Source organism: Cavia porcellus, unplaced genomic scaffold, assembly GCF_034190915.1.
Source record: "Cavia porcellus strain 051 isolate PalLab524CR breed Dunkin Hartley unplaced genomic scaffold, mCavPor4.1 scaffold_26, whole genome shotgun sequence".
In the NCBI taxonomy this organism is placed as follows: Eukaryota; Metazoa; Chordata; class Mammalia; order Rodentia; family Caviidae; genus Cavia; species Cavia porcellus.
In genome coordinates this window covers 29332662-29359632 of record NW_026947509.1, presented here as the reverse complement: position 1 = coordinate 29359632, position 26971 = coordinate 29332662, and the positions used below count along the sequence as shown (strand labels likewise).

Below are 26971 nucleotides of genomic sequence, written 5' to 3'. Positions count from 1 at the left end.
TTGCTTTACGGTAGGACAGTTGAGAACTATTGCTCTTATATTTTAGTTTTAATTTTAATTTGTGGACTTTAAAAACCTAAAGGGGATAGGCTATTTTGATTTGCTCTTTCCTGGGTAAATTTCGACTTCGTGCCGAGTTCAGGCCAACAGCTGCAGGGTGTCTGGTCACTGCACTGCCCAGTGAGCCGCAGAGCCCTGAGGGCGCAGGTGGAGGGCCTGTGCAGGCCGTGGCCTGCAGCTCTTTGCTGTCCCTGGCTGAGTGTGTAGTGGGAGGGCTTCACACCCATCAATGAAGGAGCAGTAGCTTCTTTTTAAGTGAGTCTTATGTTAGACTTCCCTTTGGGTCATAGAAACCTGGAGTCAGCTTTGTGCGGGTCGGCTGGCCTCCCTGTCCTCTCAGGACCGTAGCAGGTTTGCGTTGCGCCCTCCTGCTTGGCCACAGCTGGCATTCTGCCCTGGCTGTCTTGGGAGTCACAGTTAAGAAGTGGGGTCTGCTGGGCCTTGAGACTGATGCTTCCCCTGGTCTCCTGGCAGCATCACGGACAGTGCTGTGGAGCCCCTGAAGGCGGAGCTGGCCGAGCTGGAGCAGCAGGTCAGAGACCAGCAAGACAAGATCTGTGCTATGAAGGCCAACATCCTTCGGAATGAAGAGAAAATTCAGAAAATGGTGTATAGTGTCACTCTGACATCTCGGAGGTGAATGCTGCACTGGCCGGTCCCGCTGGTATGACCCCAGAGGAAGGCGGCAGGTGAGGACCTGTTCCCTGCACCACTGCCCGGCTGGGAAGGCCTCGCACATTAAAGACTGTTTGCTGACCCCTTCCGACTGGGACCTTGCTTGTCATAAACAGCCTGTGTGTCCACTGCCCATCCCCATCCTTGGGCTGTTTCCGCTGCAGCTCGGCCCCTGGGCCCGAGTCCTTTCGATCTGCAGTGTGGGCGGGCGTCTCCCAGGTAGAGTGGGCCTGGAATGATGAAGCTAGACCAATGCCTTCCCCTCGAAGGGCATTCCTGTCAGCGGTACCCTCGCCAGGTCCCCGTGAGCCACGGTCGGCTGAGCCTGCCCTGTGTCATGTGCACTGCTCCTGTAATTGGCGAAGTCCCCAGCTGGTGCCTGTGTCCCAGGCCTCTCAGGCCACAGATGGGCTGTGGAGGTGTCTGGGTGGCCTTCCTGAGCATCGTAAATTTGAGCTATCACAAGCTCCTTCCTCACTTTCAGCACTGTGCCTGGGGTCCCCCAGTCCACACCAGCAGAGCCCCCAAATGTCCTTCCTGTTGCTCTGCATGGGTGTTCCCGTGGGTGGCTCCAGAGAAGCCACTTGGGAGAGATGGCAAAGGAGGCACCGGATGACATTTTTTGATGTAACCCATTTTTTTGGAAAATGTTTTTTAAAGCAAAGCTTTTTTTAAAAACATGGTTTATACTCAGTTTTTCACTTTCATGTAATACTGTAAATATTTGTTAAGGTCTTAAGTTATTGTGTGAAGGCTTCCACTATGTTTGGAGACACACGTGGGGGTCCTCAGGCCTGGGTCCTGGCCCTCTTCTTTCTGGCTACCGTATTTCTGACTGTGAACTCAGGGCACCATGGTGAGTGTGAGGGTCGCCTGAGAGAGCTGGGTCCTCTAAGGTTAGCACAAATGGCTCAGTTTGATTTTTCTTAACATGTTCCTCAAATAAGCCCGTTATTGAGGAAGTATAGGGTCTTTAAACTGATCAAGGCCAGAGCGCCGCTGAGATCTGTTGTTTGGAGACATTGGTGTTTTCTTTTTCCCTTCTGTAAGCACCACACATTTCTGTCTGATCAGATTACACTAACACAGCTCAGGCAGGGAGGACTGTTAGCTAACCAGTCCTCCTGCTATTTATAGCTCTTTTCTACCGAATTGAATGACTTAGCCATAAGCCTGCAGTGGACCCCAAGCTGAGATACATACCTTTTATGAATTTGTGTATATGAATACATTTTTTGTTTGGGGAAATTGCTTATATTGTATGTGAGTAAAATTTTGTATAAAGTAGCCTATCAAATTGTATCAAAGTTTATTTTTCATAAATCATTAAAATAATCACTTATTTTTTCTATATGTGTATGGGTTGTGCAGTTTAGTTCCCACATGGAAAAAAGCATAAGCATTTGGATTTTTAATTTTCAGTTGTGTGTAAGAAAATGTACCTTTTCATTCAACTTATGACACTTGCTGCTTTTCTGTATTAATTTAAGTTTTATAAGACAGGTAAGCATTTATTAGAAGTTTTATGATCATTTATGAAATTATAGGTCTCTACATGTGATTATTAATGTGTTTAATGATATCAGATTAAATCCTAATTTTTTTTTTTTTTTGTCTTTTTGAGACAGTTTTCACTATGCAGTTCAGGCTGGGCTCACTTTGTAGCCCAGCTAGCTTTGAACTCACAGCAGTCCTCCTGCCTGTGTCCCATGTGCTGAAATTATAGGTGTGTGCCACCATGCACAGCTTAATCTTCATATTTTGAGACAATAGCTCATAGAATTCTTAAATAGATTCCTTTACGGTAGTACTGTGAGCATTGAAGTCTTGAATTTGTAAGTTCAGCTGACAGTGATTTGTCTAAGGAAATGTGTAAGTCATTGAGGAAAAAAGTTCGAGTAAAATTCAAGCTTTCTACTTTGATATTCACAATGATTATTTTCAGTAGTTGACTTAAAAAAACAGTGACTGGACATTGGAAAGACAGACTAGTCCCTCAGTGACATGAGGTAGTTTGGGGTCGGGGTATGGGTTGCGGTCAGGGCTCTGGCGAGTGGCTCTGAAGTGGCTCAGGGGCCACTTGTCCACGCTGCCCTGAGCTGCCTGAGATTGTCTCTATCTGTGGAATGCACAGTGTAATGGTGCAGGGAGGGATAAGGGAAGGGTTGACCAGGACCACGGTGGCTGTTGGACACAGCTCTGTCTGATGACACTTGTGTCACAGTCTGCATCTTCAGTGTCCCCAGAGGCTTCCAGGTGGCGTCACAGGGAGGTGTTGGAACCTGAGCCAGATGTTGGAGGAGGTGGACCGCTGTGGGCCTGAGCCTGTCCCGGCCCTTCGACGTTTCAGCTCCTGGCCATTGTGAGGAGAGCCGCTTTGCTCTCTGCTTCCGCCACAGCCCCAGCCATGTGTCTAACGAGGTGCTTTTGATGTTTTATCCACCACATTGCAGAAGGCATCTCCTGTTTTTAAGTTTTTTTCTGTTACATTGGAAGTATTTGCTTGTGTTGGAGCTAGAGACATTTTGTGTTGATGAAAGTAGTGTTTTGTCCATGACAGAAGGAAAGTAAGGAATGGGTATGAAAATGTCCACCATGACTGTGATGGTTTAGATCTACAATGTCCCCAGGTCTCATGGGTTCAGAGGTAGGGTGCTCAGAAGGTGACAGTCATGGGGACTCCTTTTGAAGTGGAAGAGTCCATAGCTGACTGGGCCATGGGGAGGCAAGGCCTGGCAGGATAGGGTGAGGCCCTGGGGTGTGGCTTTGTAGTCCATATCTTGTCTCTGGCCCCTTCTCTGTCTGTGTCTTGCCCTCGCTGTTTCCCGGCTGCCATGAGGTGAGCAGCTTTCTTCCACTGTGATGTTCCTTGCCTTCGAGTTGGCAGGCTGTGGACTGAACCCTCTAGAACTGTGAGCCCAGTAAACCTTTCTTCCTTTACTTTATCTTTGTAACAGCAGGCTAACACAGATCACAGATTTATATGCTTGGGAATCAGGAGTGGAAGGGAATGAAGGGGAAAAAAGCAGGTAATTTCTTCTTTTTGGTGTCATAGTGGGCAAGTTACTTTGCTTTTGAAAATTCCCTCCTATGTGCACTGAGTCATAGCACTGGTCAGTCTGGGTCATGTCCCTGGCTCCTGGCCTGTCCTAGAAACTGGAGATCCAGAGATGGAAGAAACCAGAAAGAACCCAGGCCACAGTCTTCATGCTTGTGGTGGTGATCATATAGAAAATGGGAACTCAGTCAGGTTTCTTGGAATAATATTGGCATGGAGTGTTATAAAATTCAGGTTTCCTTAAGAAAAAAACCCAGCAAGTTGGAGGAGGTAACCAGTTATCAAACAAATACTTCAGTTGACCACAAGAGTCACTGGAAGAGAGTTTAAAGTTGTGACTTCCCTTAAGACCATGAAAATTGAGTTCCACTCTTAAAATGCTCTTCCCAGCACCAAGAAGTGCCATGCACAGCAGGATGATTCCTGGAGGAGGTGACAGAGTGTCCTGTATTCGAAAGTAGAAAGGCCAGCACCCCCTGGGACTGCTAAGAACCAGGCAGAATTCCCCCGTGTAAACCTGGAAAGGCAGTGGCCTGTGAGGCCACAGGGGGGCCTCCCCCGTCTCTCCCAACTCCAAGCCCTGGGCTGTCATCAGGCTTCTGTGGGTCTCCTGTCTTAGTAAGAAGCTGTGCTCAAAGCTGGGACTTAAACTAAACAGATTTCCTAGAGGAAACACATGCGCGCTCACACTCTGCCCAAGTTGCTTTTATGGACGTTTCCCCCAGAAATACTGCGCTCTGGAAAAATAAATTCACAGGATGTAATTAAAGCCATTATGTGTGTGTTGGCCTGGGCCCTTCTTAAGTACTTCTCCAAATGGGCCACCAAATAAAGCCATGAAGGATGGCTTTGTTCTCAGCTTCTAACAATGATGTTTATTAATCTGGGTGGAGGGCGGACTTGTGTTGCTTTATAGTTTCAGAAATCATTTACAGAGTCCTTGCTCGGGACTGCCATGGGCTCTTACCCCAGTGTGACCTCTGCAGGGGCAGCAGTGAGGGTGGCCCTGTGACACCTGGGTGGACACAGCAGCCTCAGTGTCTGAGACAGCTGCCTTGGGGTGTGTTTCCGGCCTAGGACCTAGGAGAAAATGCATTCCTAATGGAGAACTGATTTCTCAGAGAAGAGTCCCCCAGACACCCTCCATAGGGTGACACAGGTGCTATGTGGCCTTTAACCCCAGCTCTGTTTTTTCTGCTCCCTTGGGGGACTCTCCCTTCACCCCAGGGACCTGAACACCTTGTATAGCCTTGTGGCCTGGGGAAAGGGGAGCATTACCTGGGATGGGTGGTGGGTGTGTACACGTGTGTATGTGTGTGTGTGTGTGTGTGTGTGTGTGTGTGTGTGTGTGTGATGTTGGGTTTCTCCTCCTGCAATTGTTGGGCTGGAAGTTTTCCCGACCAGTACTGGAAATGGAATCCAGAACCCTCAACACCAAGCACATCCCTGGCTTCTTAAATTTTTTATCTTGAGAGAGGGTCTTGCTCTGTCAGTACGTAGCCCAGTCTTGACTTGAACTTGTCTCAGCCCTTGGTACTGGGAACTGAGCTGGAACTTGATGCTCTTGGTGGAAACCATAGATGACTCCAGATCTCTCCGTGTGGGAGGTGGGGCTCTGGAGCAGGAGGGCAGTGAGGAGCTTGTTTTCTTGTGCTGATCAGAGCTGTGCCCCACTGGTCAGCAGCAGGGTCCAGGTGCCCTGGCCAGCCCACTGCTCAAGGCAGTGCAGCTCTGGGGTCCTGCGTGGAGCAGCAGTCAGCCCGATAAGCTGGCCACTGTCGGTCACTACCTGGGCTCCTTCTCCAGGGCGCCAACTGGCAGATGATGGTGTTAGAGCCAGGGTCACAATGGTCAGGCTGATTGATGAAGAGCTGGGCATGTGGAGGGGCAGAACCTGTGAAGGACCAAGGACATCTGTTTGCAGAGAGATGGGAAAATGCACAGGTCAGTCACTGGATAGCATCCTCTTAGGCAAGTAAGTGACACGGATCGGAAAATGGGTGAGGCTGCTGGTTCCAGGGCCACTCTGTACTGTGGCTTAGGTCTAAAATGTTCCCCAAACCTCACATGGTCATTGGCAGGGCTTTGGGAGGTGACTGGACAATGGGGCTCCTCGCCGAGTGCTGTGAGGTGGGGTCTGATAGGAAGACGTGTCCGGGCACGGGAGCTGGACATGTGCATCTCCCTCTCCGGCTCCTCCCTCCGTTCATGTCTGTCCCCCTGAGTGGCTCCCTCTGCCAGACCCCTGCATGGAGCTGCTTCTGCTGGAAGCCCACTGACTGTGGGAGCACCAAAACTTCTGGAAATGTGACCAAAACCTATAAATGTGGGCATTAGGTAGTGTGTCCTAGTGACAAGAGCCCTAGACACTGTCCTACAGTAAACTTTGGGTTTTCACAAGCCAAAAGGGGCATGCACTAAAATAACAGTGCACATTCCTGATTGTTCTGCAGTGCACGCAGCTGTGTGTATGCGAAGCCTGTAGATCTGTTCACTGTAGCACCACAGACACTTGTCTGCTGGTTGCTCTGTGACATTGATGGCTTCCGCGTCACCAGACAGTGGAGGTTTCTAGCTCTACCATCACCTTAAGGATTGCCTCGTCTGTGCAGCCCATCACTCACGCAAGCATAGATCTGCACGTGGCTAAATTTTCCTTGCGTGCCCTTTCCCTGGGGAGGACGGTGATGTTCCTCCATGCTGCCTTGTCTCCAAGCCTCAGCACACGGTTTTGGGGGATGGTTAAGATCCAGACCCCAAAGGCTCTCCTGAGTCTAGGCCCCCTAGACACACACATCTTCGGAGCCTGTTTCCCCAAGGACTCTGCTTCAAGGTTCAGGGCAGAGGCCTTGTCTTGTCATTATTGGGAGCCAGCTGACCTGAGGAAGAGGTTCCCGGGGAGGGCATGGAGAGCAGAGGGAGCCTTGTGTGTGTGCGCACGTGTGTGCACGTGTCCCTGTGTGTATGTGCGTGTGTATGACCTGAAGGGGTGTGAGAGCTGAAGGAAGAGCACTGGTGGGGTCCCCCAGTGAGGGGGCGCAGGTTAGGCTTCAGGGGTCACTGAGAGCTTCATAAACCCAGGGACAGTGACCAAGGGTTGGGGCAGGAAAACATCACTCGAGGTGGGTGTGGTGGTACAAGCTCCTAGGAGCCTGAGGCAGGAGAATTGCTGAAAGTTTGAGACCAGTATAAACTATATAGTGAGACCCTATCTCAGAGACTCAAAAAAAAAAAGCAAAACACAACACACATTTCACTGGGTGCTGAGGGTGAGGGTAAGCGACAGCTGAGACTTGCACTGTTCAGGAAGAGGCCAGCTACAGAGGGCGTGATGATACCACACATGGCGTGGGGTGGTGAGAGGAGTGGCCCACAGAGGGCATGTGGTATCTAGGAGCACGGTGGCCTCCCAACAGCCTAGAGTACTCCACCATGCACGGAGGACAGTGACCGCCCATAGGGACTGCAGAGAGGCCTAGCCTGGCGGACCCCCTGGAGCAGCCCCAAGGCTGACAGCTCGGGCCACCCTGACCTGCGCCATCTCTGGCTGCCACTAAGTGGGTCCCCCTTGGGCCTCTGTGACCTGGCCGAGCTGCACCTGGAAGTGACTGGGAGGGCAGGGTCCTGGCTTTGAGGGCAGAGAGGACACCGTTACCCTCCTCCTGTCTCCCCTGCACCAGGCGTGAGGACTGGGGCTGAAGGATAAAGTCCTGTGGGGCAGGGCTAGGACTGGGTGTGGGTCGTGTCCTCCAGGTATCAGCACATGGGACATATCTTCAGCTCCCCAGGTGATACTACCAGTCCTGTGGCAGGGAAGGGACCCATGTGGTGGGGAGCTGCACTGTCAGGAGCTCAGGCACCCATCACAGGACATGCACCACAGCTGTACCCACCTTCTCTGGACCCCCAATTCTCCTGGAAGACAGCAGCTGCCACCTTGGGCTGGTCAGAAGCTTCCAGAGTAAAGCCCAGTCCTGTGGGCTCCCCTTTTCCTCTGAGGGACTCTTCCCGGGAGGAGAGAGGGCTGAGGAACTGGCAGAGTGTAGTCCTCCTTGGGTGCAGCTGTGGGATGCAGCTGTGGGATGCAGCTGTGTCCTTGGTTCCCTGAAGTGGGGCAGAGCAAAGTGGGATCCCTTTCCAGGCCTCCTGAGGCAGACATTTACTTTTGTTATTAAAGTGTTGAGTCCAGGTTGGGACCATCTGGGGGACTGGGCCGTTTCTTTGGGGGACAAGGAGCGGGCAGCTGTGGTGGAGGCCTGAACTGTGAAGAGACAACAGTAGGTATTGATGGCCTTTGGGTGAGAGGAAGTGCTGGGTGGAGATGGCTCCAAAGCTGGGCAGCATGCTGGAGCCAAGTGACTTCTGGGACACCGATACCCTGACCAACTCCATCAGAGTCTTTTTAAAAACCGTGGTAAACAAGCCGGGTGTGGTGGCTCATGCCTGTAATCCCAGCACTCAGGAGGCTGAGGCAGGAGGTTGTTGTAAGTGTGAGACCAGCCTGGGCTACAAAGTGAGCTCAAGGCCAGCCTGAACTGCATAGCGCAAGACCCTGTCTCAAAAAAGACAAAAACAACCGTGGTAAATGGTACATAAACTGGAGCACCTCAGCCTTTCCTTGAGCCTGGCTCGTTCTGGGCCTTCTGCACGTGGGATGTATGTGGCACTGTCGTGTCACCCAGTGCATGTCCTCCTGGGCAAAGGGCTGCAGTGTGGGTTTGGAGCTGGACACCAGCGCTTTAGGGACTGCCCAGGCTGTTATCACTCAGCCATCGTTCGAAGGCGACCAGCTGATTTCAGGCTTTGAAGTTTGTGGGTATAGCGCTGGTGCAGAGCTGGGGGGTGGACACACCCAGCCCTGCCATGCGGTGTCACCGGTGTCCTTATCACGGCTCAGCACCGCTGCCGGAAGCTCCCTGCCCCAGACAGATACCAACGGGGCTGCCCAGGCTGGGACTGTGGCTGGCTGGGTGCCCCAGGGGTCGTTTCCTCCTGGCCGTTGGTGCCCTGGCACCAGAGGGCCCAGCCTCTTCCTCCCAGGCTTTCCACCTAAGTCCCTTCCTGCACTGAGGAGCCCATGCCTCGAGACCCTCACTGGACGCTGCATCTGCTCCCCAACACTGGCTGTGGCTAGGTAGGGCCCCACCATGGCTTCACAGGAGGATTCCATACCCATTACTATTTGCCCAGCCGGAAAAGATGCAGCTTCCCAGGGCCCTGCCAAAAACTCCTGGCGGGAGACGCAGGGTCCATCCATCCATCCATTCATCCATCATTTTGTGGTACTGGAGATTGAACCCCGAGCCTTTCTACTGAGCTACATCCCCAGCCGTTTTTAAACTTTTTTTATTTTGAGACAGAGTCCCACTAACTTGTCAAATTGGCAGGTTGGCCTCAAACTTGGCAGTTCTCCTGCCTCAGCATTCAAGAGTGCTGGGATTACAGGTAAACACTACTGGGCGGGGTTGCAGGATCTCTAGGGCTTGCAATAATGCTCCGCCTACACCCGAGAGGCCACGCCTCTACACGGGGGCGGGGACGAATCCGGCCAACCAGAGGTCCCAGGTTATGCAAATTAGGCTCCGCTCCAAGGGTGGTGCGCGATTTCCCAGACTCCTCTGCTTCTTACTTAAGAAGCCACAGCGTGACAGATACTCTGAGTTCCTTCGCGCTCAGGTCTGACGGCGAGGCCGGAAGTAGAGCCCTGGCGCCCCGCGTCGTACCGGAAGTCGCACTCCCGACGAGGCAGGCCAGTCTGCGGCTCCGGAAGTGGTCACGGGCCGCGCTACTTCCGGTCTGCGGTGGCCGGGGAGGAGGAGTGGCCTCGGGGGCTTGGGGCTGGCGCAGCCATGGCGGAAGGCGGCGGCCCAGAGGGGCAGGCGGGGCCTGGGCCCGCAGGTACGGTGGGCGCGGCCTCAGGGCGGTGGGACGCAAGGCACAGCACCGCGCACCTGGGATCATGGTTGTGCGCTGCAGCGCCGCGCCGGGCGCGTTCTGTCCGGGGAAGCGGTTGTTTAACAGTCGTCCCGAGAGCCAGTGTGGTTTGCTGGGACTCCAGCGCCAAGGGGCACGGGTCCCCCTGCATCTGCGAGCGCTCGGGTCCCGGCAGGCTGCGGGCAGCCAGGTACCTCCCGCTCTGTCCTCACCCCGCTTGCTACCCGGACGGTGAGCTCGGAGTGACACAGCATGCGGGGCGGCGAGGAAGGGGCCCACCTGCCCCCCTGGAACGCCCCGATCGATCCGGCGGCTCCACCCTGAGACCCTGCTGCGGCGCAGCCAGAAGCGTCCTGAGCTCACCATGCGTGCCGCAAGCTTCACATGCCTACCTGTGCTTCCGCAGAACTGTCTCCGAAAGTTTTATCACACCTTAGTAACTACGACGTTTGTTACTTTGACTTTTAAATGTGCAAACCTCAGAAGCAAGAGATGGTGCAAGGAGCCTTTCTCTTTCCTTCCCTTCATCCAATTAACAAATGTTGAGGACTAGCTGGACTTAGCTCAGGAGACAACAGTGGACATAACAAGCTGGACAGTCCCCTGCCATCCGAGTGTGATAGCCTTGTTTTTGACTACAGGACAGTCAGGACCTGTGGTTTGCCTGGTCATCTCCTGCAAGAGTAAGGGCTTGGAATGAGAGGCATTGTGTTGAAAAAACAGGATGGACGTTGCTTCCCGCGGTGGAGAGCAGTCCTGTGGGAGAAACATTGCCTTACTACCTGTACCATTCATTGAGTATACTTTTCCATCCATTCTGGAACTGATGCTGTTTTATCTGTTCATCTTTTTATTCTGATGAGAGTTGTTACCCTTGGGGCTGGGAATTTAGCTCAGTGGCATAAGTGCCTGCATGGCAAGTTCGAGGTTATGAGTTTGATCCCTGGTACAAAAAAAAAAGTTGTTACCCAATACAGTAGGTCTTTTCTCGTTATTCTTAATAAAAAACGTTATTCTGTGCAAATAAGTTTTAGAGTGTTTTTTCAAAACCTTGAAGAGATTGATTAAGCTTCATTTATTTATTGGTAACATTTAAAATTTCTCTATTATTAAATCTCATCCTAGTACCTAGTATGGTCTTTTTTTTTTTTTTTGACTTTTTTTTTTTTTTTTTTTTTTTTGGTCTTTTTCCTTTTTATTGGTACCGGGGATCGAACTCACGACGGCCTGCTTGCAGGGCAGGCGCTTATGCCGCTGAGCTAAACCTCCAGCCCCCACCTAGTATGGTCTTTCTGTTTAGGTTTTTTTTTTTTTTTTTAAATTGTCTTTCAGCATGTAGGGCTGAATTGATTTATATACATATGTTTTAGCTAAGCTAGGCATGGTGGTGTATGCCTGTAATCCCAGCATTTGGGAGGCTGAGGCAGGATTATTGCAAGTTGAAGACCAGTTTGGGCTACAAAATGAGCTTAAGGCCAGCCTGAACTCAAAAAAACAAAACAAAACAAAACAAAAAAAAAAAACCAAGAAACAGAAATATGTTTTAGCTTTCCTTTTTATTGAAATGTAACTTCTGTACAGCACAGTGCATGCATTTTAGGTTTACTGTTTGTATTAGTCCATTTTCCATTTCTACAATAAAGTACCAGAGACAGGTTAACTTTGCAAAGAAAAGAGAATTATTTTCTTTCAGTCTTGAATACTGAGAGCCTGACTTCGGTGTGGGGCCCTCTTTCTGTGTCACCTCCCCCTTTCACGTTGCCCAGTATTTGTGGATAGCATCAACAATGTGGCCCTCAGGGCCTGGGCTCTTGGCCCTGCTGCAAAGGGTGCCCCCATGTGGTGGCTTTGTAAGATCTCCATGCTGACAAAAGCCCCTGTCTTCAGTGCAGGTCGTAATCTGAAGGAGTGGCTGAGGGAGCAGTTTTGTGACCACCCGCTGGAGCACTGTGAGGACACGAGGCTCCATGATGCGGCCTACGTGGGGGACCTGCAGACACTCAGGAGCTTGTTGCAGGAGGAGACCTACCAGAGGTGAACGTTGCGTCCACAGCATGCTGAGGCTCATGGCCTGCTTTGTTCACATATGCCTGAATGCATGAGAATAGATGGAGGGAGCCCAGGAAGGCTGACCAGAGTTCAGGCTGGTCACATACTGTGGCCAGGGGTATGGGTCCAGTCCAGCTCTGTTGGTCCGCTTCATCTTTTCTGGCAGCTTCTGGGCGGCTCTCGACTTGAGCATCCTCAGTGGTGCTCCTGAGGCAGCTGTTGTCCTGCTCCTCAGTGTTGGACCTGTCTGGGCTTCTCCCGTGGCTCTTTCTCCCAGTGGCTTTGTGGACCCACAGCCACTTCCCCGTCACTTTGTTTGGTGCCTTCTTCAGCTCTCAGGTCACAGTCCTCTGCCCAGGCTGCTCTCCCTGCTGTCCCCTGGCTGTGGCCTCTGACTTGCCACATCCTGCTGTCTCATGTTCCTGTGCAGGAACTGAGCGAGCCTAGCCTTCCCCTTGGAGGATCTTGGCTGCTGGGTGTCTGACTGTGGAGTCTGGCCTGAGATTAAGCCCCACTACAGTCTGCACCCCACTCCTCGTACCTTTCCTGGTTTCAGTTTCTTGGGAACGGGCATGGCATTGAGCTTGTGGGTCCATGCTGAAGCTACCACTGCTTATGTGCATAGCTACCAGGAAACGCTTTTCTCATGCTTCAGGAGGCTGTTCTTTTCTTGTCCTTCTGGTCTCTTAGCATTGCTTCTTAGAGAAAATAACAATATCTAAAAAATACTAATTTAACACTTACTTAATGTGAATGATTCAAGCTCCCCAGAACCCTTAGTGAGACCTGTAGATGTCACCGCAAAGTGAATGGTGCTGCACCAGGGTTTTGTATTGCTTTGCCAAGTGCTCTTCTGCTTTTTTCTTAAACTCAGGTTCAGTGAGTCTTTTCATTGCTCTGATGTTTTCTCGTGTACTTACTTCTTGGGTGATGAGTTCTCAGGGTGTTCCTGGGCTCCACTGGCCATCCGAGCCCTTCCTTCAGGGCAGCTTGGCCAAGGAGGAGCAGAAGGTTGGCCTGGAGATGCTGTTGCCCTGTGTTGCTGAGTCTTGGCTCAGAGCTCTACACTGCTGGGCATGGGCAGACTGGAGGGTTAGTGCACCGTCTGCTAATCTCATCCCTGCAGCTGGGGCTGGGGAGTGTCCTGCTACCACCACTGTCACTGCTGCTGGCCAAGAGTGCAGCCATGGACTACTGTAGTGATTCCTCAGGCTCTCTTGGCCAGGGGCAAGGGGGCGTGGCAGTCACCTAAGCCTGTGAAGGGTGAGGCCCACAGAGAGCCCCAGCCTCAGGCCTTCACAGGGGGATGTCTGGGGAGGGGGCTCAGGGCCTAATCCAGCTCCCCGCCCAGCGTGCTGTCCATCCAGCCCCTTCCCATGCAGTAGTTACTCCTGGGAGAGGAGAGTGCTCTGAAGGGTGGCTCAGGACATCTTGGACCTGGAGGTCTCTGTTCTGGTGCCAATGACCTACATGATTCTCAGGCTTCCTATTCCTGGAGTGGGGCTTTCCATGCCTGCCCTGTGGGTCCAGCTGGGAGAAGATGGAACGCATTTCAGAAAGCAGGGAGAGTGGGGGCCTTGTTAGACCTGAGCGTGACCAACCTAAGTGACTGGTGCTGGCTGCTTGTCACGCCTGTCCTGTGTTCCCTGTAGCCGAATCAACGAGAAGTCTGTCTGGTGCTGTGGCTGGCTACCCTGCACACCACTGCGCATTGCGGCTACTGCAGGCCATGGCAACTGTGTGGACTTCCTCATCCGCAAGGGGGCCGAGGTGGACCTGGTGGACGTGAAGGGGCAGACCGCCCTGTATGTGGCCGTGGTGAATGGGCACCTGGAAAGCGCCCAGATCCTCCTGGAGGCTGGTGCTGACCCCAACGGGAGCAGGCACCACCGCAGCACTCCTGTGTACCATGCCTCGCGCGTGGGCAGAGCCGACATCCTGCAGGCTCTCATCAGGTCAGTGTGTATGGGCCTCCTGCCTGCCGTGGCAGTTGCTTTCCCCTGGCCTTAGTGTGGGCCGTGCTAGAAGACTGGTCCGCCTGGCTGGTCTTACCGTCCATTTGCTTTAGTAGTGCCCCTCCTCGGCTGGTTACGGGTTCATTGATACACATGAGTGGAGTGCTTATTCATTTTTCACTTGGTTAATAATGTAAGCATTTCAGGTGGTTAATTTGTTTGATTATAGCCTTGGCCATATCTTCTAAAGTTCTTTGTTTTATTTTTTTAAATGATAAAGATGCCTTCTATTATTTTTTCCAGTTTCTGGGGGAAAGTTCTTTACCTGTCACAGGCCAGCAGTACGCTTGAGTTACAACACTTAGATGCTTTCTGGATATAGTTCCAAGGAGTTACTAAATTCTTGAGGTTTTCACAGCTCTTAGAAACTGAACTAGGAGACTGATATGATATGGATTTGTTTTGATGGATAACGTTTATGCTGTGTTTATTTGACATACTGAGGAAGTTGAAATAAATGTCTCTGTTCATCAGCAAGTTCAGTTAAAAATATGTTTGATAAATGTGAACTGAGCTCTTGCTGTGGAGTCATGGCCGTGGCTCCATCAGCTGTGGTCTCATTTTTTAGTCTCAGTGGTGCCTATCAGTCTTTGCCAGCTGTAGCAGCCACTGCTTGGTAAGGTTTTGCCCTGAAATTGTCATTGGCATCCAGCTGTCTGACACTTTCATTGTGCTCCTGCTTAACCCAACCACGAAACCACTGATCCCAAAACCTAGCTGGTACTCCAAGATACGAGGTGGTCCGTTTGCGCCAGATACACTAGGCTGCTCCAGCCTGGCCAGCAGTGGCTGTAGTTTTCCTGGCACTCCCTTGGCTGCCAAGTTCTCTAGAAAGTGTTCACCCTGAGGACCTGACAAACTGGCAAACCAGTGCGTGAAGAACACACTCATCCCTGGGAAGTGATGTAAGGCCTCGAAGGAAGGGGAGAACTGGCAGTAGTATCTGGTACTGGGTAATAGAAGGAGGGACAGTGGCACTGAGGAGGAAGATGCCTCCAGTGGTATCCTCCCTTTGTCTCTCTGAGAGCCCTCGGAGCCCTCCCAAGAGAGTCCTTTGACTTGGACTCAGCTTTGTTTTAAAAGTAGCTATCTAAATGAGGAGCTCATTTAGAACTTCTCATCTTGAATTTTTGTCTGTTAACACAGCTAACTAACATTGTGGCTGTAGCCGGTGCTGGGGTCTATTCCGTTATCTGTCTGTTACTAAACTGTTTCCTTTATTTGCTGTCTTCATTTCATGATCTGTGTTTTCTTTGCTTTCCCTTTGCATTATTCTACAAGGCTTAGAGTCTTGTAATTACACCAGTAGTTCCTTTTATTTCTTTGTTCTTGTTGGAACCGGATTGTGTGTTCGCTTTTCACCTTTCCAGGGACTTCACTTTCCCACCGCAGACGGTTTTCCCTCTCACAGTTCTGGGTCAGGTCACAGTGCCGGGTGGCAGGTGCGGTGTGGTCAGAGGCTCTGAGGAATGTTTCCTAGTAAAACGGGTCGGGGAGGGGTTCCACGAATACAAGTCACAGTCAGGGCCTGCCAGCAGCGGTGCGCAACATGTTGTAAATGGCCAAAAATCTTATGTGTTCCTTTGAAAGGTTTGTGTCCTACAGAGATAGTTTGGGGAAAGATACATAAGAGTGTACTCTAGATGGTTGCAAGGCCATGAGAGTTCTCTTTTTGAGGACTTCTCGCCTGTTAACCTGAGCTACTTCAGTTCCGTGCCATGCATGTTGGCTAGTATAAACCATTGATTCCAAAGCATTTTCCAGGAGGATCAGCTCATGCCATCGCCTCCTGGTCCAGAAACCCTCCTGGGCCTTTGCCTCACCACACACAGCTCCGGGTGGGGCCTGCAGCCTGCTGTGTCCAGGTGCCCTTCTTGAAACCCCTCCAAGATGGGGCAGAGAACACTGTTGTGACGATGACATACCAAGAACATGTGTTACTCTGGGAAGTTTCCTGTTGCCTAAATGCCAAGGTGGCTGCCTTTGGAGTGGGGCTGACAAGTTCCTGAATGGTGATGCTTTCTCAGCATCATCCGAGCATGGCAGCTGTGTGCCCTACGTTACTTCTCTGGGATGGGCTCTTTCATTGCTGTCGTTTCCTGTCACTCTGTGAGTTACCTTCTTTGGTTATTGGTAATTTTCTATTCCTTTGTAGATATTTTAGAGTTACAAAGCATCTACAAAGGAAGGTTCTGTATAGGATAAAGGCAATTTATGGAGTTGTCCACGTGATTTCTTGCCCGAAGTTTAAAAGTAATAGGGGAATTAGGAAAATATCTAGGATTAAAATTAACTGGATCCCATTCAGTTTATGTTTAGGGGTGGATGAATAACTGCTTTTCCTATAGCTAAGCTAATACTAGATTGTCATGTTGCCTAAAATTATAAATGTGATAGCAGACATGGCTCTAAGAATGAGGTAAAAAGTGTCCTTAATTAAAAGGGGAAGTTTATTGTTTCCCACCTTACAGTCCATACTCCAGGCTCTGAGGCTGAGGGCTGTGTCTGGTGGGAAGGAGAAGAGATCCAGGGTGGCCCTGGGGAGGGGAGACCCCACACCTGTGCCCTTCTTGGCCACGCCCTCGGTGATGCCTCCCAAAGGCAAGTCAGCTGGAAGCCTGTGAGCCACTCTGGGGTGACGACCAGATCTGAGCCATAGCAAAGCCCCTCACCAGGGAGTTCAGGGGATGGCCGGACATGTGGGACCTCATGATGCAGGGTCTTGCAGGAAGAAGGTCTGTCCCCACTGCCATGGCTGCTGTCTGTCCAGCACTACTGCTGCTTTAACGAGGCAAGGTGTTGTCTGCTGGGTCCTCTCGCTGTCCCCTGAGACTGGCAGGTGTCCTGCGGGACATGCTCCAGCTACCCACATGTCTTGGTGTTCAGCTTGCCTCCTTCATTTGCGAGTTTCTGTTTGGGTACGAACTTTAGAGACGCTGTCCCTTTCTCCTGAGGCCGGTGGCAAAGCTGCTGTCTCCTGAGGGTGGCTTTGCTTCCTTGCACTGTTTGATTCTCTGAGCAGGCTTCATAATCAGCCTCAAGAGCTCCGTGATGCTATTTGTAGACAGCTTAGTTCAGGAGTGGTATTTTTATTTATGAGATAAACTTTGGGAAGGTTACCACGGTAAGTTGTTGCGTCTAATTATCTGATTCTTAGTAGGTGTTCCTTTCTCTTAGGCCTGCTTTCATAACTTTTAGTACAGTTAGTCATTTTTCTTCTATAGATGTTGGACATTTATTGTGACATTTATGCTGTTGTGTCATATGTTTTGTTTTCATAAAAGCATCTTCATTTTGTTGTTAAACTTGTTTTTGTTTGATTGGATTTTATTATGTACGATAGTATAAGCAAAAACCTTTTAAAGACAAGGAGATTATACAGAAACCATTGTTCATTTTCTGTTAGTCGATTCTAAATACTCTGTAATGCTGTCATTCTCTTAAATGGTTTTACATTGTTTTGATATACTTAATGCTACAGTATATGAAGTTGTACTCAAGGACTTCAAGGAAAGAGTCAATATGGTAACTACTTTTAGGTCGGAATTATCTGGTGGTGAAACACTATTCTGCTTAAATGGTTATGTTTTGATCTGCGCTGTTTTGCTGTTATGCCCTCTTTTTTCTCAATCTCCACTCCATTATTTACTTTTTTATTTTTATCCGTTTAATTAAAGGGAAAAAAATAGCAGGATATAATATAGTAACCCACATTGACTTTCTATTATCTCGATTTGAAGCCCTGTATTATTCTCACCATCTTGTTTTTGACTGATGTTCCCCTATTCTGTTTTGATGGATAGTATCAGGTTCGAAAGTTTAGGCATCAGCTGAGAAGATAATGAGATTCATTATAACGCCCATTCTCGTTGACTTTTATCTACTTTTGAAGACCTACAATGTCTCCAATGTTTTGGTTTTGTCGGTTTTGTTCTTTACTATTTTGTTCAATTGTATTATAACTAATGATATAGGCAATTCTATTAGAGATAGTGGGAGGCATTATGGTAACCATTGATGATCACCTTGTATTATGTTTTTATAGTATCTATTATGTCCACCCTTTTGACTTGACCGATTCTGTCCTGTTATGTCTCATTTGGTTTTACTCTCTTCCAAAAAAGCAATAAGAACCGTGGGAGCAATGAAACCCAAAATGTGTAATAGTCATTGTACAAAAGAGAGGAAAAGAAAGTGCTCTAAACTATATAATTGCATGTATATTTAAGTGTATAAGATAGAAAATGATATCACAGAGTTTTATTGGATCATTGAATAGAACTGTTTGCAGTATCATTGTTGGAATGTCCACTCTACAAGCTTTAATTTTGTGACTTGAACAATTATTTTTAAGATGGCAATATGTAATCCATTAACTAGTGATTTCCTACTGTTCACTTTTTTCTTCTGTAAATCTGTATAACTTGTACCCTTTCACTTTTTTTTCTTTTCTCCTTAAATTAAAAAAAAACAAAAACAAAAACTTGTTTTTGTTTGTATGTATGAATGAAAACCATCAGTTTCCCAATATACTACTTCATTTTTTTATTTTTGTGTCCTTTTGAGACAGGTCTCACTCTGCAGTTCAGGCTGGCCCTGAATTTACTACATCACCCAGGCTGGTTTTGAATTTATGGTAATCCTCCTGCATCTAGGTGCCAGGTTTCTAGGTGTGTGCTACCACACCTGGCTCAATGTGCTGCTTAAAGAAATTTTCTCACTGCCAGTTGTTTTTCCATTGCTTGCTTAGGTCTTTCCAGACATTATCATTGTGTAGGCTCTGAATATAGGAACATTTTGCTTCTTCTCTTCCTAATTCCAGTCTCATTGATCACATTGCTTTCTTTGGCCTGACAGTGTTGTCAAAGCCCGCAGGACACATGTGACAGAGGGGGGAGGACGGGGCAGGGTCACACCTAGCACCTGGTGAAGTGAGATGCTGGTAGCCATCAGTTTCTACTTTTATTATTTTTGATCATGTGGAGGCATTGAGTTCAGTCCTAAGCCTTTTCTTTGGTGTTTGTGGAGAGGATCAGAGCTTTCCTGCTTAGCTGCCATCTTTTGATGAGCTATGCTGGTAGTTTCTAACACTGGAAGGAGCTGTCATCTCCCAAAACCCCCAGTGGGGTCACGGCCCATGGCCTTCTTGGCACATGTTCTGATTCTCTTTGCTAATATTTCATGGAAGACTTTTAAATTGATACTCAGAAGTGAAATAGTTGGTAGTTTTTCTTTTTGGTATGGTTGTGATCATGTTTTGGGATTATTGTACTAATTTGTTGTAAGATGAATTGAACATTTTCCTTTTTCTGTGAACTAGTTTGAGTAGCCTTGGAATTACTGGACTTTTTTCTTGTTATTTTTTGAGACAGGCTCTCACTATGCCTATGGAGTCTTGGCTGGCCTTGAATTCACTATTTAGTGCAGGCTGGCCTCGAACGTGGGCAGTCTTCTGCCTCGGCCCCCTGAGTGGGGGATTACAGGTGTGTACTACCGTGCCTGATGGAGTGGAGTCTGGGTGTGAGTAGACTCTTCATTCTTGCTGTCGCCTTGTTTTGTGGGCAACAGTGACGCTTTAGTCATCCCTGCACATGAGAGATTGGTGCCCAGATTGCTCAGTCCTGCTGGAGGACACCTGGCTCCTTACAGAAGGGGGTGTTATTTGTAGGGAACCTGTACCCAAAGATCCTCCTTAAATCATTCTGGATCACTTCTCAGACCTGATCTAATGCAGAAGCTGCGTGAATAGCTGTCAGGCTGTGTTGCCTAGGGAGTGACAGGAATTGCTGGAATAGTTTTGATCCATAGTTGTTCAAATCCTTAATTTGGAGCCTGTGAAGTATGGGGTGGGTTGCAGGGGCAGACTATTCTTGGTTTTCACAAGGCCTGATGTTCCTCTCTCCTGCAGGTATGGGGCTGATGTGGACGTCAACCACCACCTGACTCCCGACATCCGGCCCCCTTTCTCACGGCGCCTCACCTCCTTGGTGGTCTGTCCCCTGTACATCAGCGCAGCCTATCACAACCTACAGTGCTTCCAGCTGCTCCTGCAGGCCGGGGCAAACCCTGACTTCAACTGCAATGGCCCTGTCAACACACAGGAGTTCTACAGGGGCTCCCCTGGCTGCGTCATGGATGCTGTGCTGCGGCATGGCTGCGAGGCAGCCTTTGTGAGTTTGCTTGTGGAATTTGGAGCCAACCTGAACCTGGTGAAATGGGAACTGTTGAGTGCAGAGTCAAGAGGCAGAAGGAAGGTGGACCCCGAGGCCTTGAAGGTCTTCAAAGAGGCCAGAAGTAAGTGGGCTGCGTACAGCTCTGACTGCAGTCTGTTTGAGCTGATGAAGTGACCAAGATCATGGTAGTAGTGAAAACAAAGCCCAGCTAATACACATGTGGCCAGAATCCTCACTGAGAGCCAGGGGTTTTCCTGATTGGCCATTCAGATTGGTCTTCTCTTTGGCAGTACCTACTACTCAGAGTTGATACTAGAAATTCTATAAAAGTATATATATGTTCTTTTTTTAAACTTTTTATCAGTACTGGGGATTGAACTCATGACCGCCTGCTTGCAAGGCAGGTGCTTATGCTGCTGAGCTAAATCCCCAGCCCCAAAGATTTTTTTTTTTTTTTTTTTTTTTTTTGTCTTTTTCGTTTTTATTGGTACCAGGGATCGAACTCACGACTGCCTGCTTCCAAGGCAGGCACTTATGCCGTTGAGCTAAATCCCCTACAGGTATGTTGTTAAAGTTCCTGGAATTATCTTCTCTTTGTCCTTCACTCTATTTGTGTGACCCCAGAGGCCAGGAGACCGTGACTAACTATATGTGATTTTAAAGTGAGCAGTCTCCAAGCTCAGTTTCCATAGTTACTCCCTTCACGTCAGGCCCACTCAAATGCCATGACTTTGGATTGTGTGATATGTCTGATTTTGTTCACTTGTGCAGAAAGATTTTGCTAAGGAGTCAGAATGGCAGGAAAGTTACCTTCCGCTTAGTGTGGTGATGTTACTAGGTTTCGCCAGCCCTGGGGAGAGGTCTGTGTGTCCTCCATGACCTTGGCCTGCCCTCACCTCCTGGACAGGAATTAACCTGCCTTCCTGTGTCTCCTCTCCCTGTGGCTCTCCAGGTGTCCCCCGGACCTTGCTGCATATGTGCCGTGTGGCGGTGCGAAGAGCGCTTGGCAAACGCAGACTTCATCTGATCCCCTCACTGCCTCTGCCAGAACCCATTAAAAAGTTTCTACTTTATGAGTAGAATTAAGCACAGCGGCTGAGTGAATGAGGAAGATGCTGACTGCAGTGAGCCCTGGTGCAGCTCTGGCATCCTGGAAACCAGGTCCCACTGCCCCTTCGTCCAGTGACTACTGCAGAAGAAATGGCCTTATTCTTGTGGACTGTGATTTCACCTCCGGTGCTTGGGCCAGTGAACAGCCGAGAGGGTCACACAGAACTTGATTTTGTTTTTCCTAAATGTCTGTGTTGGACTTTTGCAGTTGTATATTAATGAAGTGGACCATGAGGTACATGTGGGTGTTGGCAGGGCTGGAGGCTCTGATCTCTAGTAGGGAAGACTCCTAGCATTTTCCAGAACTGTTTTATTTATTTTTGTACTTTGTAGTTTAATTCTTCTATTAGACCTAATATCTAAATGAAGAAGCAGTTTTAGTTAAAGAAAAAAGTAGGGAACAGAAATGCAGTTCCTAGAAGAAAAAAAGGAAATGCAGTTCCTGAACTTGCTAGTTAGTTTTCTCTGCTGCTGGGTTTAAGGGAGGTGTACATTACACATACACACGCACACACACACATACACACACATATGTATGTGCACCTCTTCCTGCTGTTCCGCATTCTTTGGGTGGCGTCAGTGGTACCTGAGTCTTTGGGGTTCATAGGCAGAGAGCTCTGCAGAGCAGCACCTGTCCATGCAACTCCTGTGCCTCGTGTCACACCAGCAGGTGTTGTGTGTTCTCTGCCACTTCCTTTAGGGGATACCTGGATGGGGTGGGAGGAGGAGGCCCTCGTGGAGCCGGCCTATTTGCATCTGAGACCTCCTACAGCCGTCACTGCCAGGGCAGGTGGACAAGAGGACAGTGAGGTGCCATTTTCCATCCCTCCCGAAACTGGGTGCTCAGTTTGTCCTGGGGGATGGTCAGGGTGCTGCACCTGTGGTTGCTTGATGTCTAGTGGACGAGGCAGCTGTCTTCACTGAGGTCTCAGTGTCTTGGTAGCTGCTCAGCACCTGCTCAAGCTGTGGCTGTGACAATGAAATCTCTGTCATCCAAAGTCTCAGGGCTGTGATCTGTAGTGATTTTAAAATGAAGCATTTTAAAATGAGATTCGGAGCTAGGGTTAGGCTTGCTGTGCCATAACAGAAACATAATTTGTAGAAATAAGGCAGACATTCTATTAATCATTTGTCGTTCTTTTGTGTGGGAGCAAACCAGGCAGTGGGGACCCTCACATTGGCAGGCAGACCCTGTGTGCCTGGGTGGGTGGGCTTCCTGCTGGGTCCCTGAACTCACTACTGTCTGGTGGGGGTGCTGCATGCAGTTGTGAGGGGAGGCATATTCAGTGGCATGTTGCTCAGCGATGAGTGGGACCTGTGGTGAGTGTGAGTTGCCTGGTCGAGGCCTGGGCTTGGCTCCAAGTTGCTCCTGAGGTCAGGAGAGCTTCCCTAGAGGGGAAGACTGGCGTGGCAGTGGGCTGTGAGCTGTAGGAGGGGTCTTGTGCTCCTTGCACTGTTCAAGGAAGGACTGGAACCAGAGCTGGACTCCTGCAAGGCCAGCAGCTCTAAGGAATTAGGGCAGTATTATCCGAAGGCTGAACCACCTACAGGGGTCCTGTCACTGGAGAGGGTTCCCAGGCTTGGTAGCTGATTTGTGGCCTTGGAGCGCAGTCCTGTTTGGCATTCCTGGCGGCTTCCCTACTCTGCCTGCTGTGCTGCAGCTAGCTGTGCACTTTGCCTGCCATGCGGTGCCTTCTGTGGGTGTCTGCGGTGAGGCCATGAGGCTGAGGCTGGGTGCTGTGTTCCTGTGTGCCCGCCAGGGTGGGGCTGGGGCTGGGGCTGGGGCTGGGGCTGGTGCTCAAGCCCAGGCTGTTTTCCCTAGGTATGGAGAAGAGAGGCCCAGCTCTGCCCTGGGGCTTTCCGGCGCTTGCCCAGAGCTGGTGGGGGACACTCCTGTCTCCCTGGTGTGTGACCTCCAGCAAGTCTGCCATACTCGTTCACTGCCTCTCCGCTTGCTTCTTGGCATCCCAGCAGCTTTGCTGTTTGGATGCTTGTTTGAAACTTCACAGCTGACTGCTCTGACTCAGCCTGCTTTGGAGCTTGACACTCTTTTTGTTCTTAGTGCTGCTTGTTGTCTTTTATTGTCAGAGGCAGGACACAGGGTCGGAAGGAGCTCTGTCTGTGGGAGCGCTTCACAGAATCAGGTTCTGCCTTCCAGGCAGTGTGGCCTGCAGAGAGGGGAAAGCTGGTGGCTGATGTGGCTGCTGCCTCCTGGCCCAGGTCCCGGAGAGGAGCCTGGTGGCACTCGGGGGACCCCGTCTGGGTGTCCATCTTGCTGCTGTGCACGGAGGCGCAGGCGGGCCAGCTGGAACAACAGTGATTCTTTTGGAAGTCAGCCTGGGAGTCTCAGGGGAGGGCTTTAGAGGTGTCTGAGTTACATAGTTATGTATACTTTGCCTTGTTTTTTAGCATTTTGACCGTACCTAAGTTGAGTCAGGACATGCACACCTGTTAAAGACAGTAACTAGCGGCTTCCTAGTGGTGGCTGTTTCCGTTATCAGGCTTTAGTGGCATCGTTTTGTTTCCTAAAAGTTCATGGAAGAAAGTGCAACACCCCGCAACATGGTCTGGGCAGAAGACTGCAGTGCCTGGGCTGGGGTCTGCCTGGGAGGACAGGGCCTGGTGTGCTCAGCGACAGTGCTGGGACCATGAGACATGGCCTTGTGCCCGTGGGTGGCCAGCACGGGCAGGTGAGAAGATGGCCAGTGTGGCAGGTGTTTCATGAAATCAGGGTTCCTGAGCCACAGCAAGGTGGTGTGGTGGCCACTGTCATGAAGCCTGGCTGGCTTCTCTTTCCTGGCCACTGGCCCATTGCTGCTTCCTTGGGGCCATGCAGGTCTCTGGGGCTCCTGTCTCCCCAGCCTCTGCCCATATGAAAGCCGTTTGGAGATTGGTCTGTTCACTGTGGATGGATTGTGGGAGGGTGGTGGTGCAGCCTGCGTCCGTCCCACCTGGCCCGGCTGTTTATGGGCAGAAAGTGGCTCTGTGGCCTCAGCAGTGCTGTGCTATTGTCACTGTCACACATGTCATTCTGGCTGTTCATGTGTAGTACAAAGGTGGCTGTTTCCAGGTGGCCATCAACAGGTGTGAAGCAGTGTGGTTGCTTGTGGAGGTGTCGCGCTGGTCTTTAGGCAGGACTTTTGCAGTGGGCAGCATGGGATGTACACAGTACCTTCTTCCAAGGGGAATCCCCTGGGTTCTGGTCACCTCACCGTGCCAGGCACGGTAGCCTTTCCACTGCCTGAGGCACAGGAGCAGCGCTGAGATCTGTGTGCAGATGTCCCCACCTGCAGGGACCTTTGTCTCCCTGTCCCATGAGAGGCAGCGGGTGAGGTCTGTGCCCACACATGGCCCTTGGAGCCCATGATGGTTTGGACTGGCCACTGGGGCTGGGGTTGCAGGAGCCTGCTGCCCCACCTTCCCTGCCCGCACCTTTTGGCTTGGCCACCATACTGGCTTCCTGGGGTCTGGTATCCACCAACACATGTCACCCTCCTGGAAGTACCTCTGCTGACCGCAGGATGCCCCCATCCCTCACTTCCTCCTCCAAATCTGACTCCCTGGGTGTGCGATAAAGTAATTGATGTATAAACAGTAGTGGGGTCTGTGCCCTGTCCTGGAGAGTCTCGTGGAAGGAGTGGTAGACGTGGAGGTGACCGGGGCATGTGGAATGTGTAAGTTCTGGGCTGAGGAGGGAGGTGGGAACTCCTGTTGCCTTAATGTGTCACCCAGTGTCTGAGATGACAGGGTTCTGTTCTTTTTAAGCTGCTTTGATTTTGAGCTCTCTCAGTACCATGTAACATGTACATGTGCATAATCTGTGAGCGTGGTGTTTGTGAACGCAACTCTGTTGTGTGTACGGGTCAGTTGCTGCTGTCATTTTGCTGCAGTGCTCCGGTCTACCTGCTGTGGCCTCCCAGCTCCCATGGGCGCTGGGTGTGCAAGGTGCGCTGTGCACTGGGGCCCATGTGCCTGGGGATGTTGCAGAGGGCGCTGCTGCCAGCCCCAGGGTCCCCGTCTGCTTGGGTGGGGAGTGTGTTTGCTGCAGGGGCTAAGAGCAGCACCATTGCGGCCCTCGTGTCCAGTTATGAGTTCTCCAAATTGTGACCGACATTTTCGGTATGTTACAACTTTAATAAACTCTTTGTTCCCCTCTTCCCCCAAGTGCTTTTTTTTCTGGTGTGGGTGTGAAATCTTGGTGTGCGTGGTACAAGAAGGGACCTGCTCTGTGGACCCTGTGGGTGACCCCACTTTCCGGGTGTTCCAGGACCCCAGGGAGGCCCACACTGCTTGATGACCCCATTCAGAGTGGCCCTGGTTTCTGGCCCGGAACAGTTGGGCCCCAACCCACATTTTCCAGCCAGTGACAGATACCGTGTTGGTGACTGTGGGCAAGGCTCATACCCGGCCCCTTGCGCTGTGTGTGACCTCCACGGCAGGGGGAAGCTGCGGGCCGAGTGAGTGGAGTGGAGACATCGGCTCCTTGGGGCTCCTGTGTGTCTTCTCTGCCAGCTTTTCAGTGCTGCCTCCATTCCTCGAAGCCACCCAAAGCTCCTGCGGGAAGGGCGCTGCCTCCAGTGGCCTGTCTGTGGTGGCCATGTCGCTGTCACATATGCCAGCTGTGCCCTCTGCCGCAACAGTGTCTCAGCTTGGGGCTGAGCACTTGGATCCAGCTGCCATCCATCCTTCGCCAGAGTTCACTGAAACAACAGAGCTTTTTTTTTTTTTTAAAGCACAATTTGGAACCTTGCAAGGAGATACATGAATACTATTTAGAAGCACCCAATAAAATGGCATTGTGAGGAAAACATGGGAACAGATGAGTGAGTTGCCAGAAGCACTGGAATTGGTGGTGTCAGGTGCCTCTGGGAGCAGAGTGTGGGGGGAACTAGGATCAGGCAGCCTTTTAAGCCCCGAGTGCACCTCCCCAGCCCACCACCACCCTAAGAGCTCACCCTGTTCACAAACTTCCTCGTGTCTCCGGGCCTTCTTCCCTGTCCACTCTGCCCCGAGGGGAAGCTGCATGGCACCCTCACCAGATGCTGCGGCCCAGGCCTGAGGCCACTGTCCATGTCGCCGGCCCCTGGGGCCCTGTGCATCGGCAGAGGGTGGGCGGGGATGCTCTAACTGCCTGAGATCCAGGGCTTCTACAGCTGGGTCTCCAAACCCCGCACCCTGTTGGAGCAGAGTAACGGCTCCACAGCCTGCTCCGGATGGAAAGTTCACTGGGCTGCCCATGGCCAGGGTGGGTGGGCAGCCACTTGACAGAGGTGGGGCTGGGGGTCCCTAAAAGCCGGCTGGGGCATGGCGCTGGACTTGCGGGACCCTGTCTACAACAGGCCTGGCTCCCCAGGAACGGGGGAGAAACCTGCTAGAACCTGTGCGGAACACAACCCGGAGGCTGCTGGCAGCTTGCTAGAGGCAGCGCCTTGGGGTCTCCCATAGGGATGAGAGAGACCCTGCAGAAGCCAGGGGGAAGACAAGAGGATCTGTCCTTTCTGCAGTGTGCCTCTAGCGCCCTCTATTGGTGAGCCCCGCAGGGTGCCCGCTAGCAGCGGTTTGCCGAAGCCCAGGGCGGGACTGTGGGGTGGGGGAGTGTCGCCAACAGGGTACAGGCTTCTTTCCCCGGGGAGCCCAGCCTTCCTTTGGGTCAAGGTTCTGAACCTGTGCACAGAGCTAGGTCTGGGGCTTGAAGAGAGGCTGGCACCATCCACAGAGGTACTCAGGCTTTTGGATCCCCCGTTTTCTCTTGGGCATTTTGGAATGCCGTGTCCCTAGGAACACCACATCAACTTAGCTGTGGAACAGTTATTTAGCAGCTGGCACGCACCTGCCCTCCCACCTGGCCTCTGCTCCTCCAGAAGCCGTGCTTCCCACTGCGACCAGGGGCCACTAGC

General features: G+C 50.9%; 2 protein-coding genes and 1 pseudogene across 5 annotated transcripts in view; 2 read left to right on the top strand and 1 right to left on the bottom strand.

Annotated features, from left to right (window-relative positions):
- Traf3ip1 (TRAF3 interacting protein 1) overlaps window positions 1-2086 on the top strand; it is a 36370-nt gene extending 34284 nt beyond the window's left edge. For all 3 annotated transcript variants that reach the window (XM_003474571.4, XM_023566901.2, XM_063237024.1), the window contains one exon: window positions 535-2086. In XM_003474571.4, the coding sequence (XP_003474619.1) occupies window positions 535-700 (166 nt within the window). In that variant the 3' untranslated portion in view covers window positions 701-2086. The remainder of the gene's footprint in view (window positions 1-534) is intronic.
- Window positions 2087-9503: 7417 nt separating this feature from the next.
- Window positions 9504-25232, top strand: Asb1 (ankyrin repeat and SOCS box containing 1). Of its 2 annotated transcripts, XM_003474570.5 has the most exons (5): window positions 9504-9691; window positions 11620-11761; window positions 13429-13731; window positions 19700-20085; window positions 20917-25232. In XM_003474570.5, the coding sequence occupies exons 1-5, from the start codon at window positions 9643-9645 to the stop codon at window positions 21042-21044; spliced, it is 1008 nt and encodes a 335-aa protein (XP_003474618.1). In that variant the 5' UTR covers window positions 9504-9642; the 3' UTR covers window positions 21045-25232. The 2 variants fall into 2 exon arrangements, with proteins under 2 accessions (XP_003474618.1, XP_023422643.1); XM_023566875.2 differs by lacking the exon at window positions 13429-13731.
- On the bottom strand, window positions 14365-16544 carry LOC106028689 (uncharacterized protein C14orf119-like; annotated as a pseudogene).
- Window positions 25233-26971: the final 1739 nt, after the last annotated feature.

What these genes read in the sequence shown, in the direction of transcription:
- Asb1 (XM_003474570.5), top strand. Translation starts at nt 9,643, where the DNA reads ATGGCGGAAGGCGGCGGCCCAGAGGGGCAGGCGGGGCCTGGGCCCGCA. An exon ending in GGCGGGGCCTGGGCCCGCAG is followed by an intron (nt 9,692 to 11,619) that starts GTACGGTGGGCG and finishes TCTTCAGTGCAG; the next exon opens with GTCGTAATCTGAAGGAGTGG. An exon ending in GGTCTTCAAAGAGGCCAGAA is followed by an intron (nt 20,086 to 20,916) that starts GTAAGTGGGCTG and finishes GTGGCTCTCCAG; the next exon opens with GTGTCCCCCGGACCTTGCTG.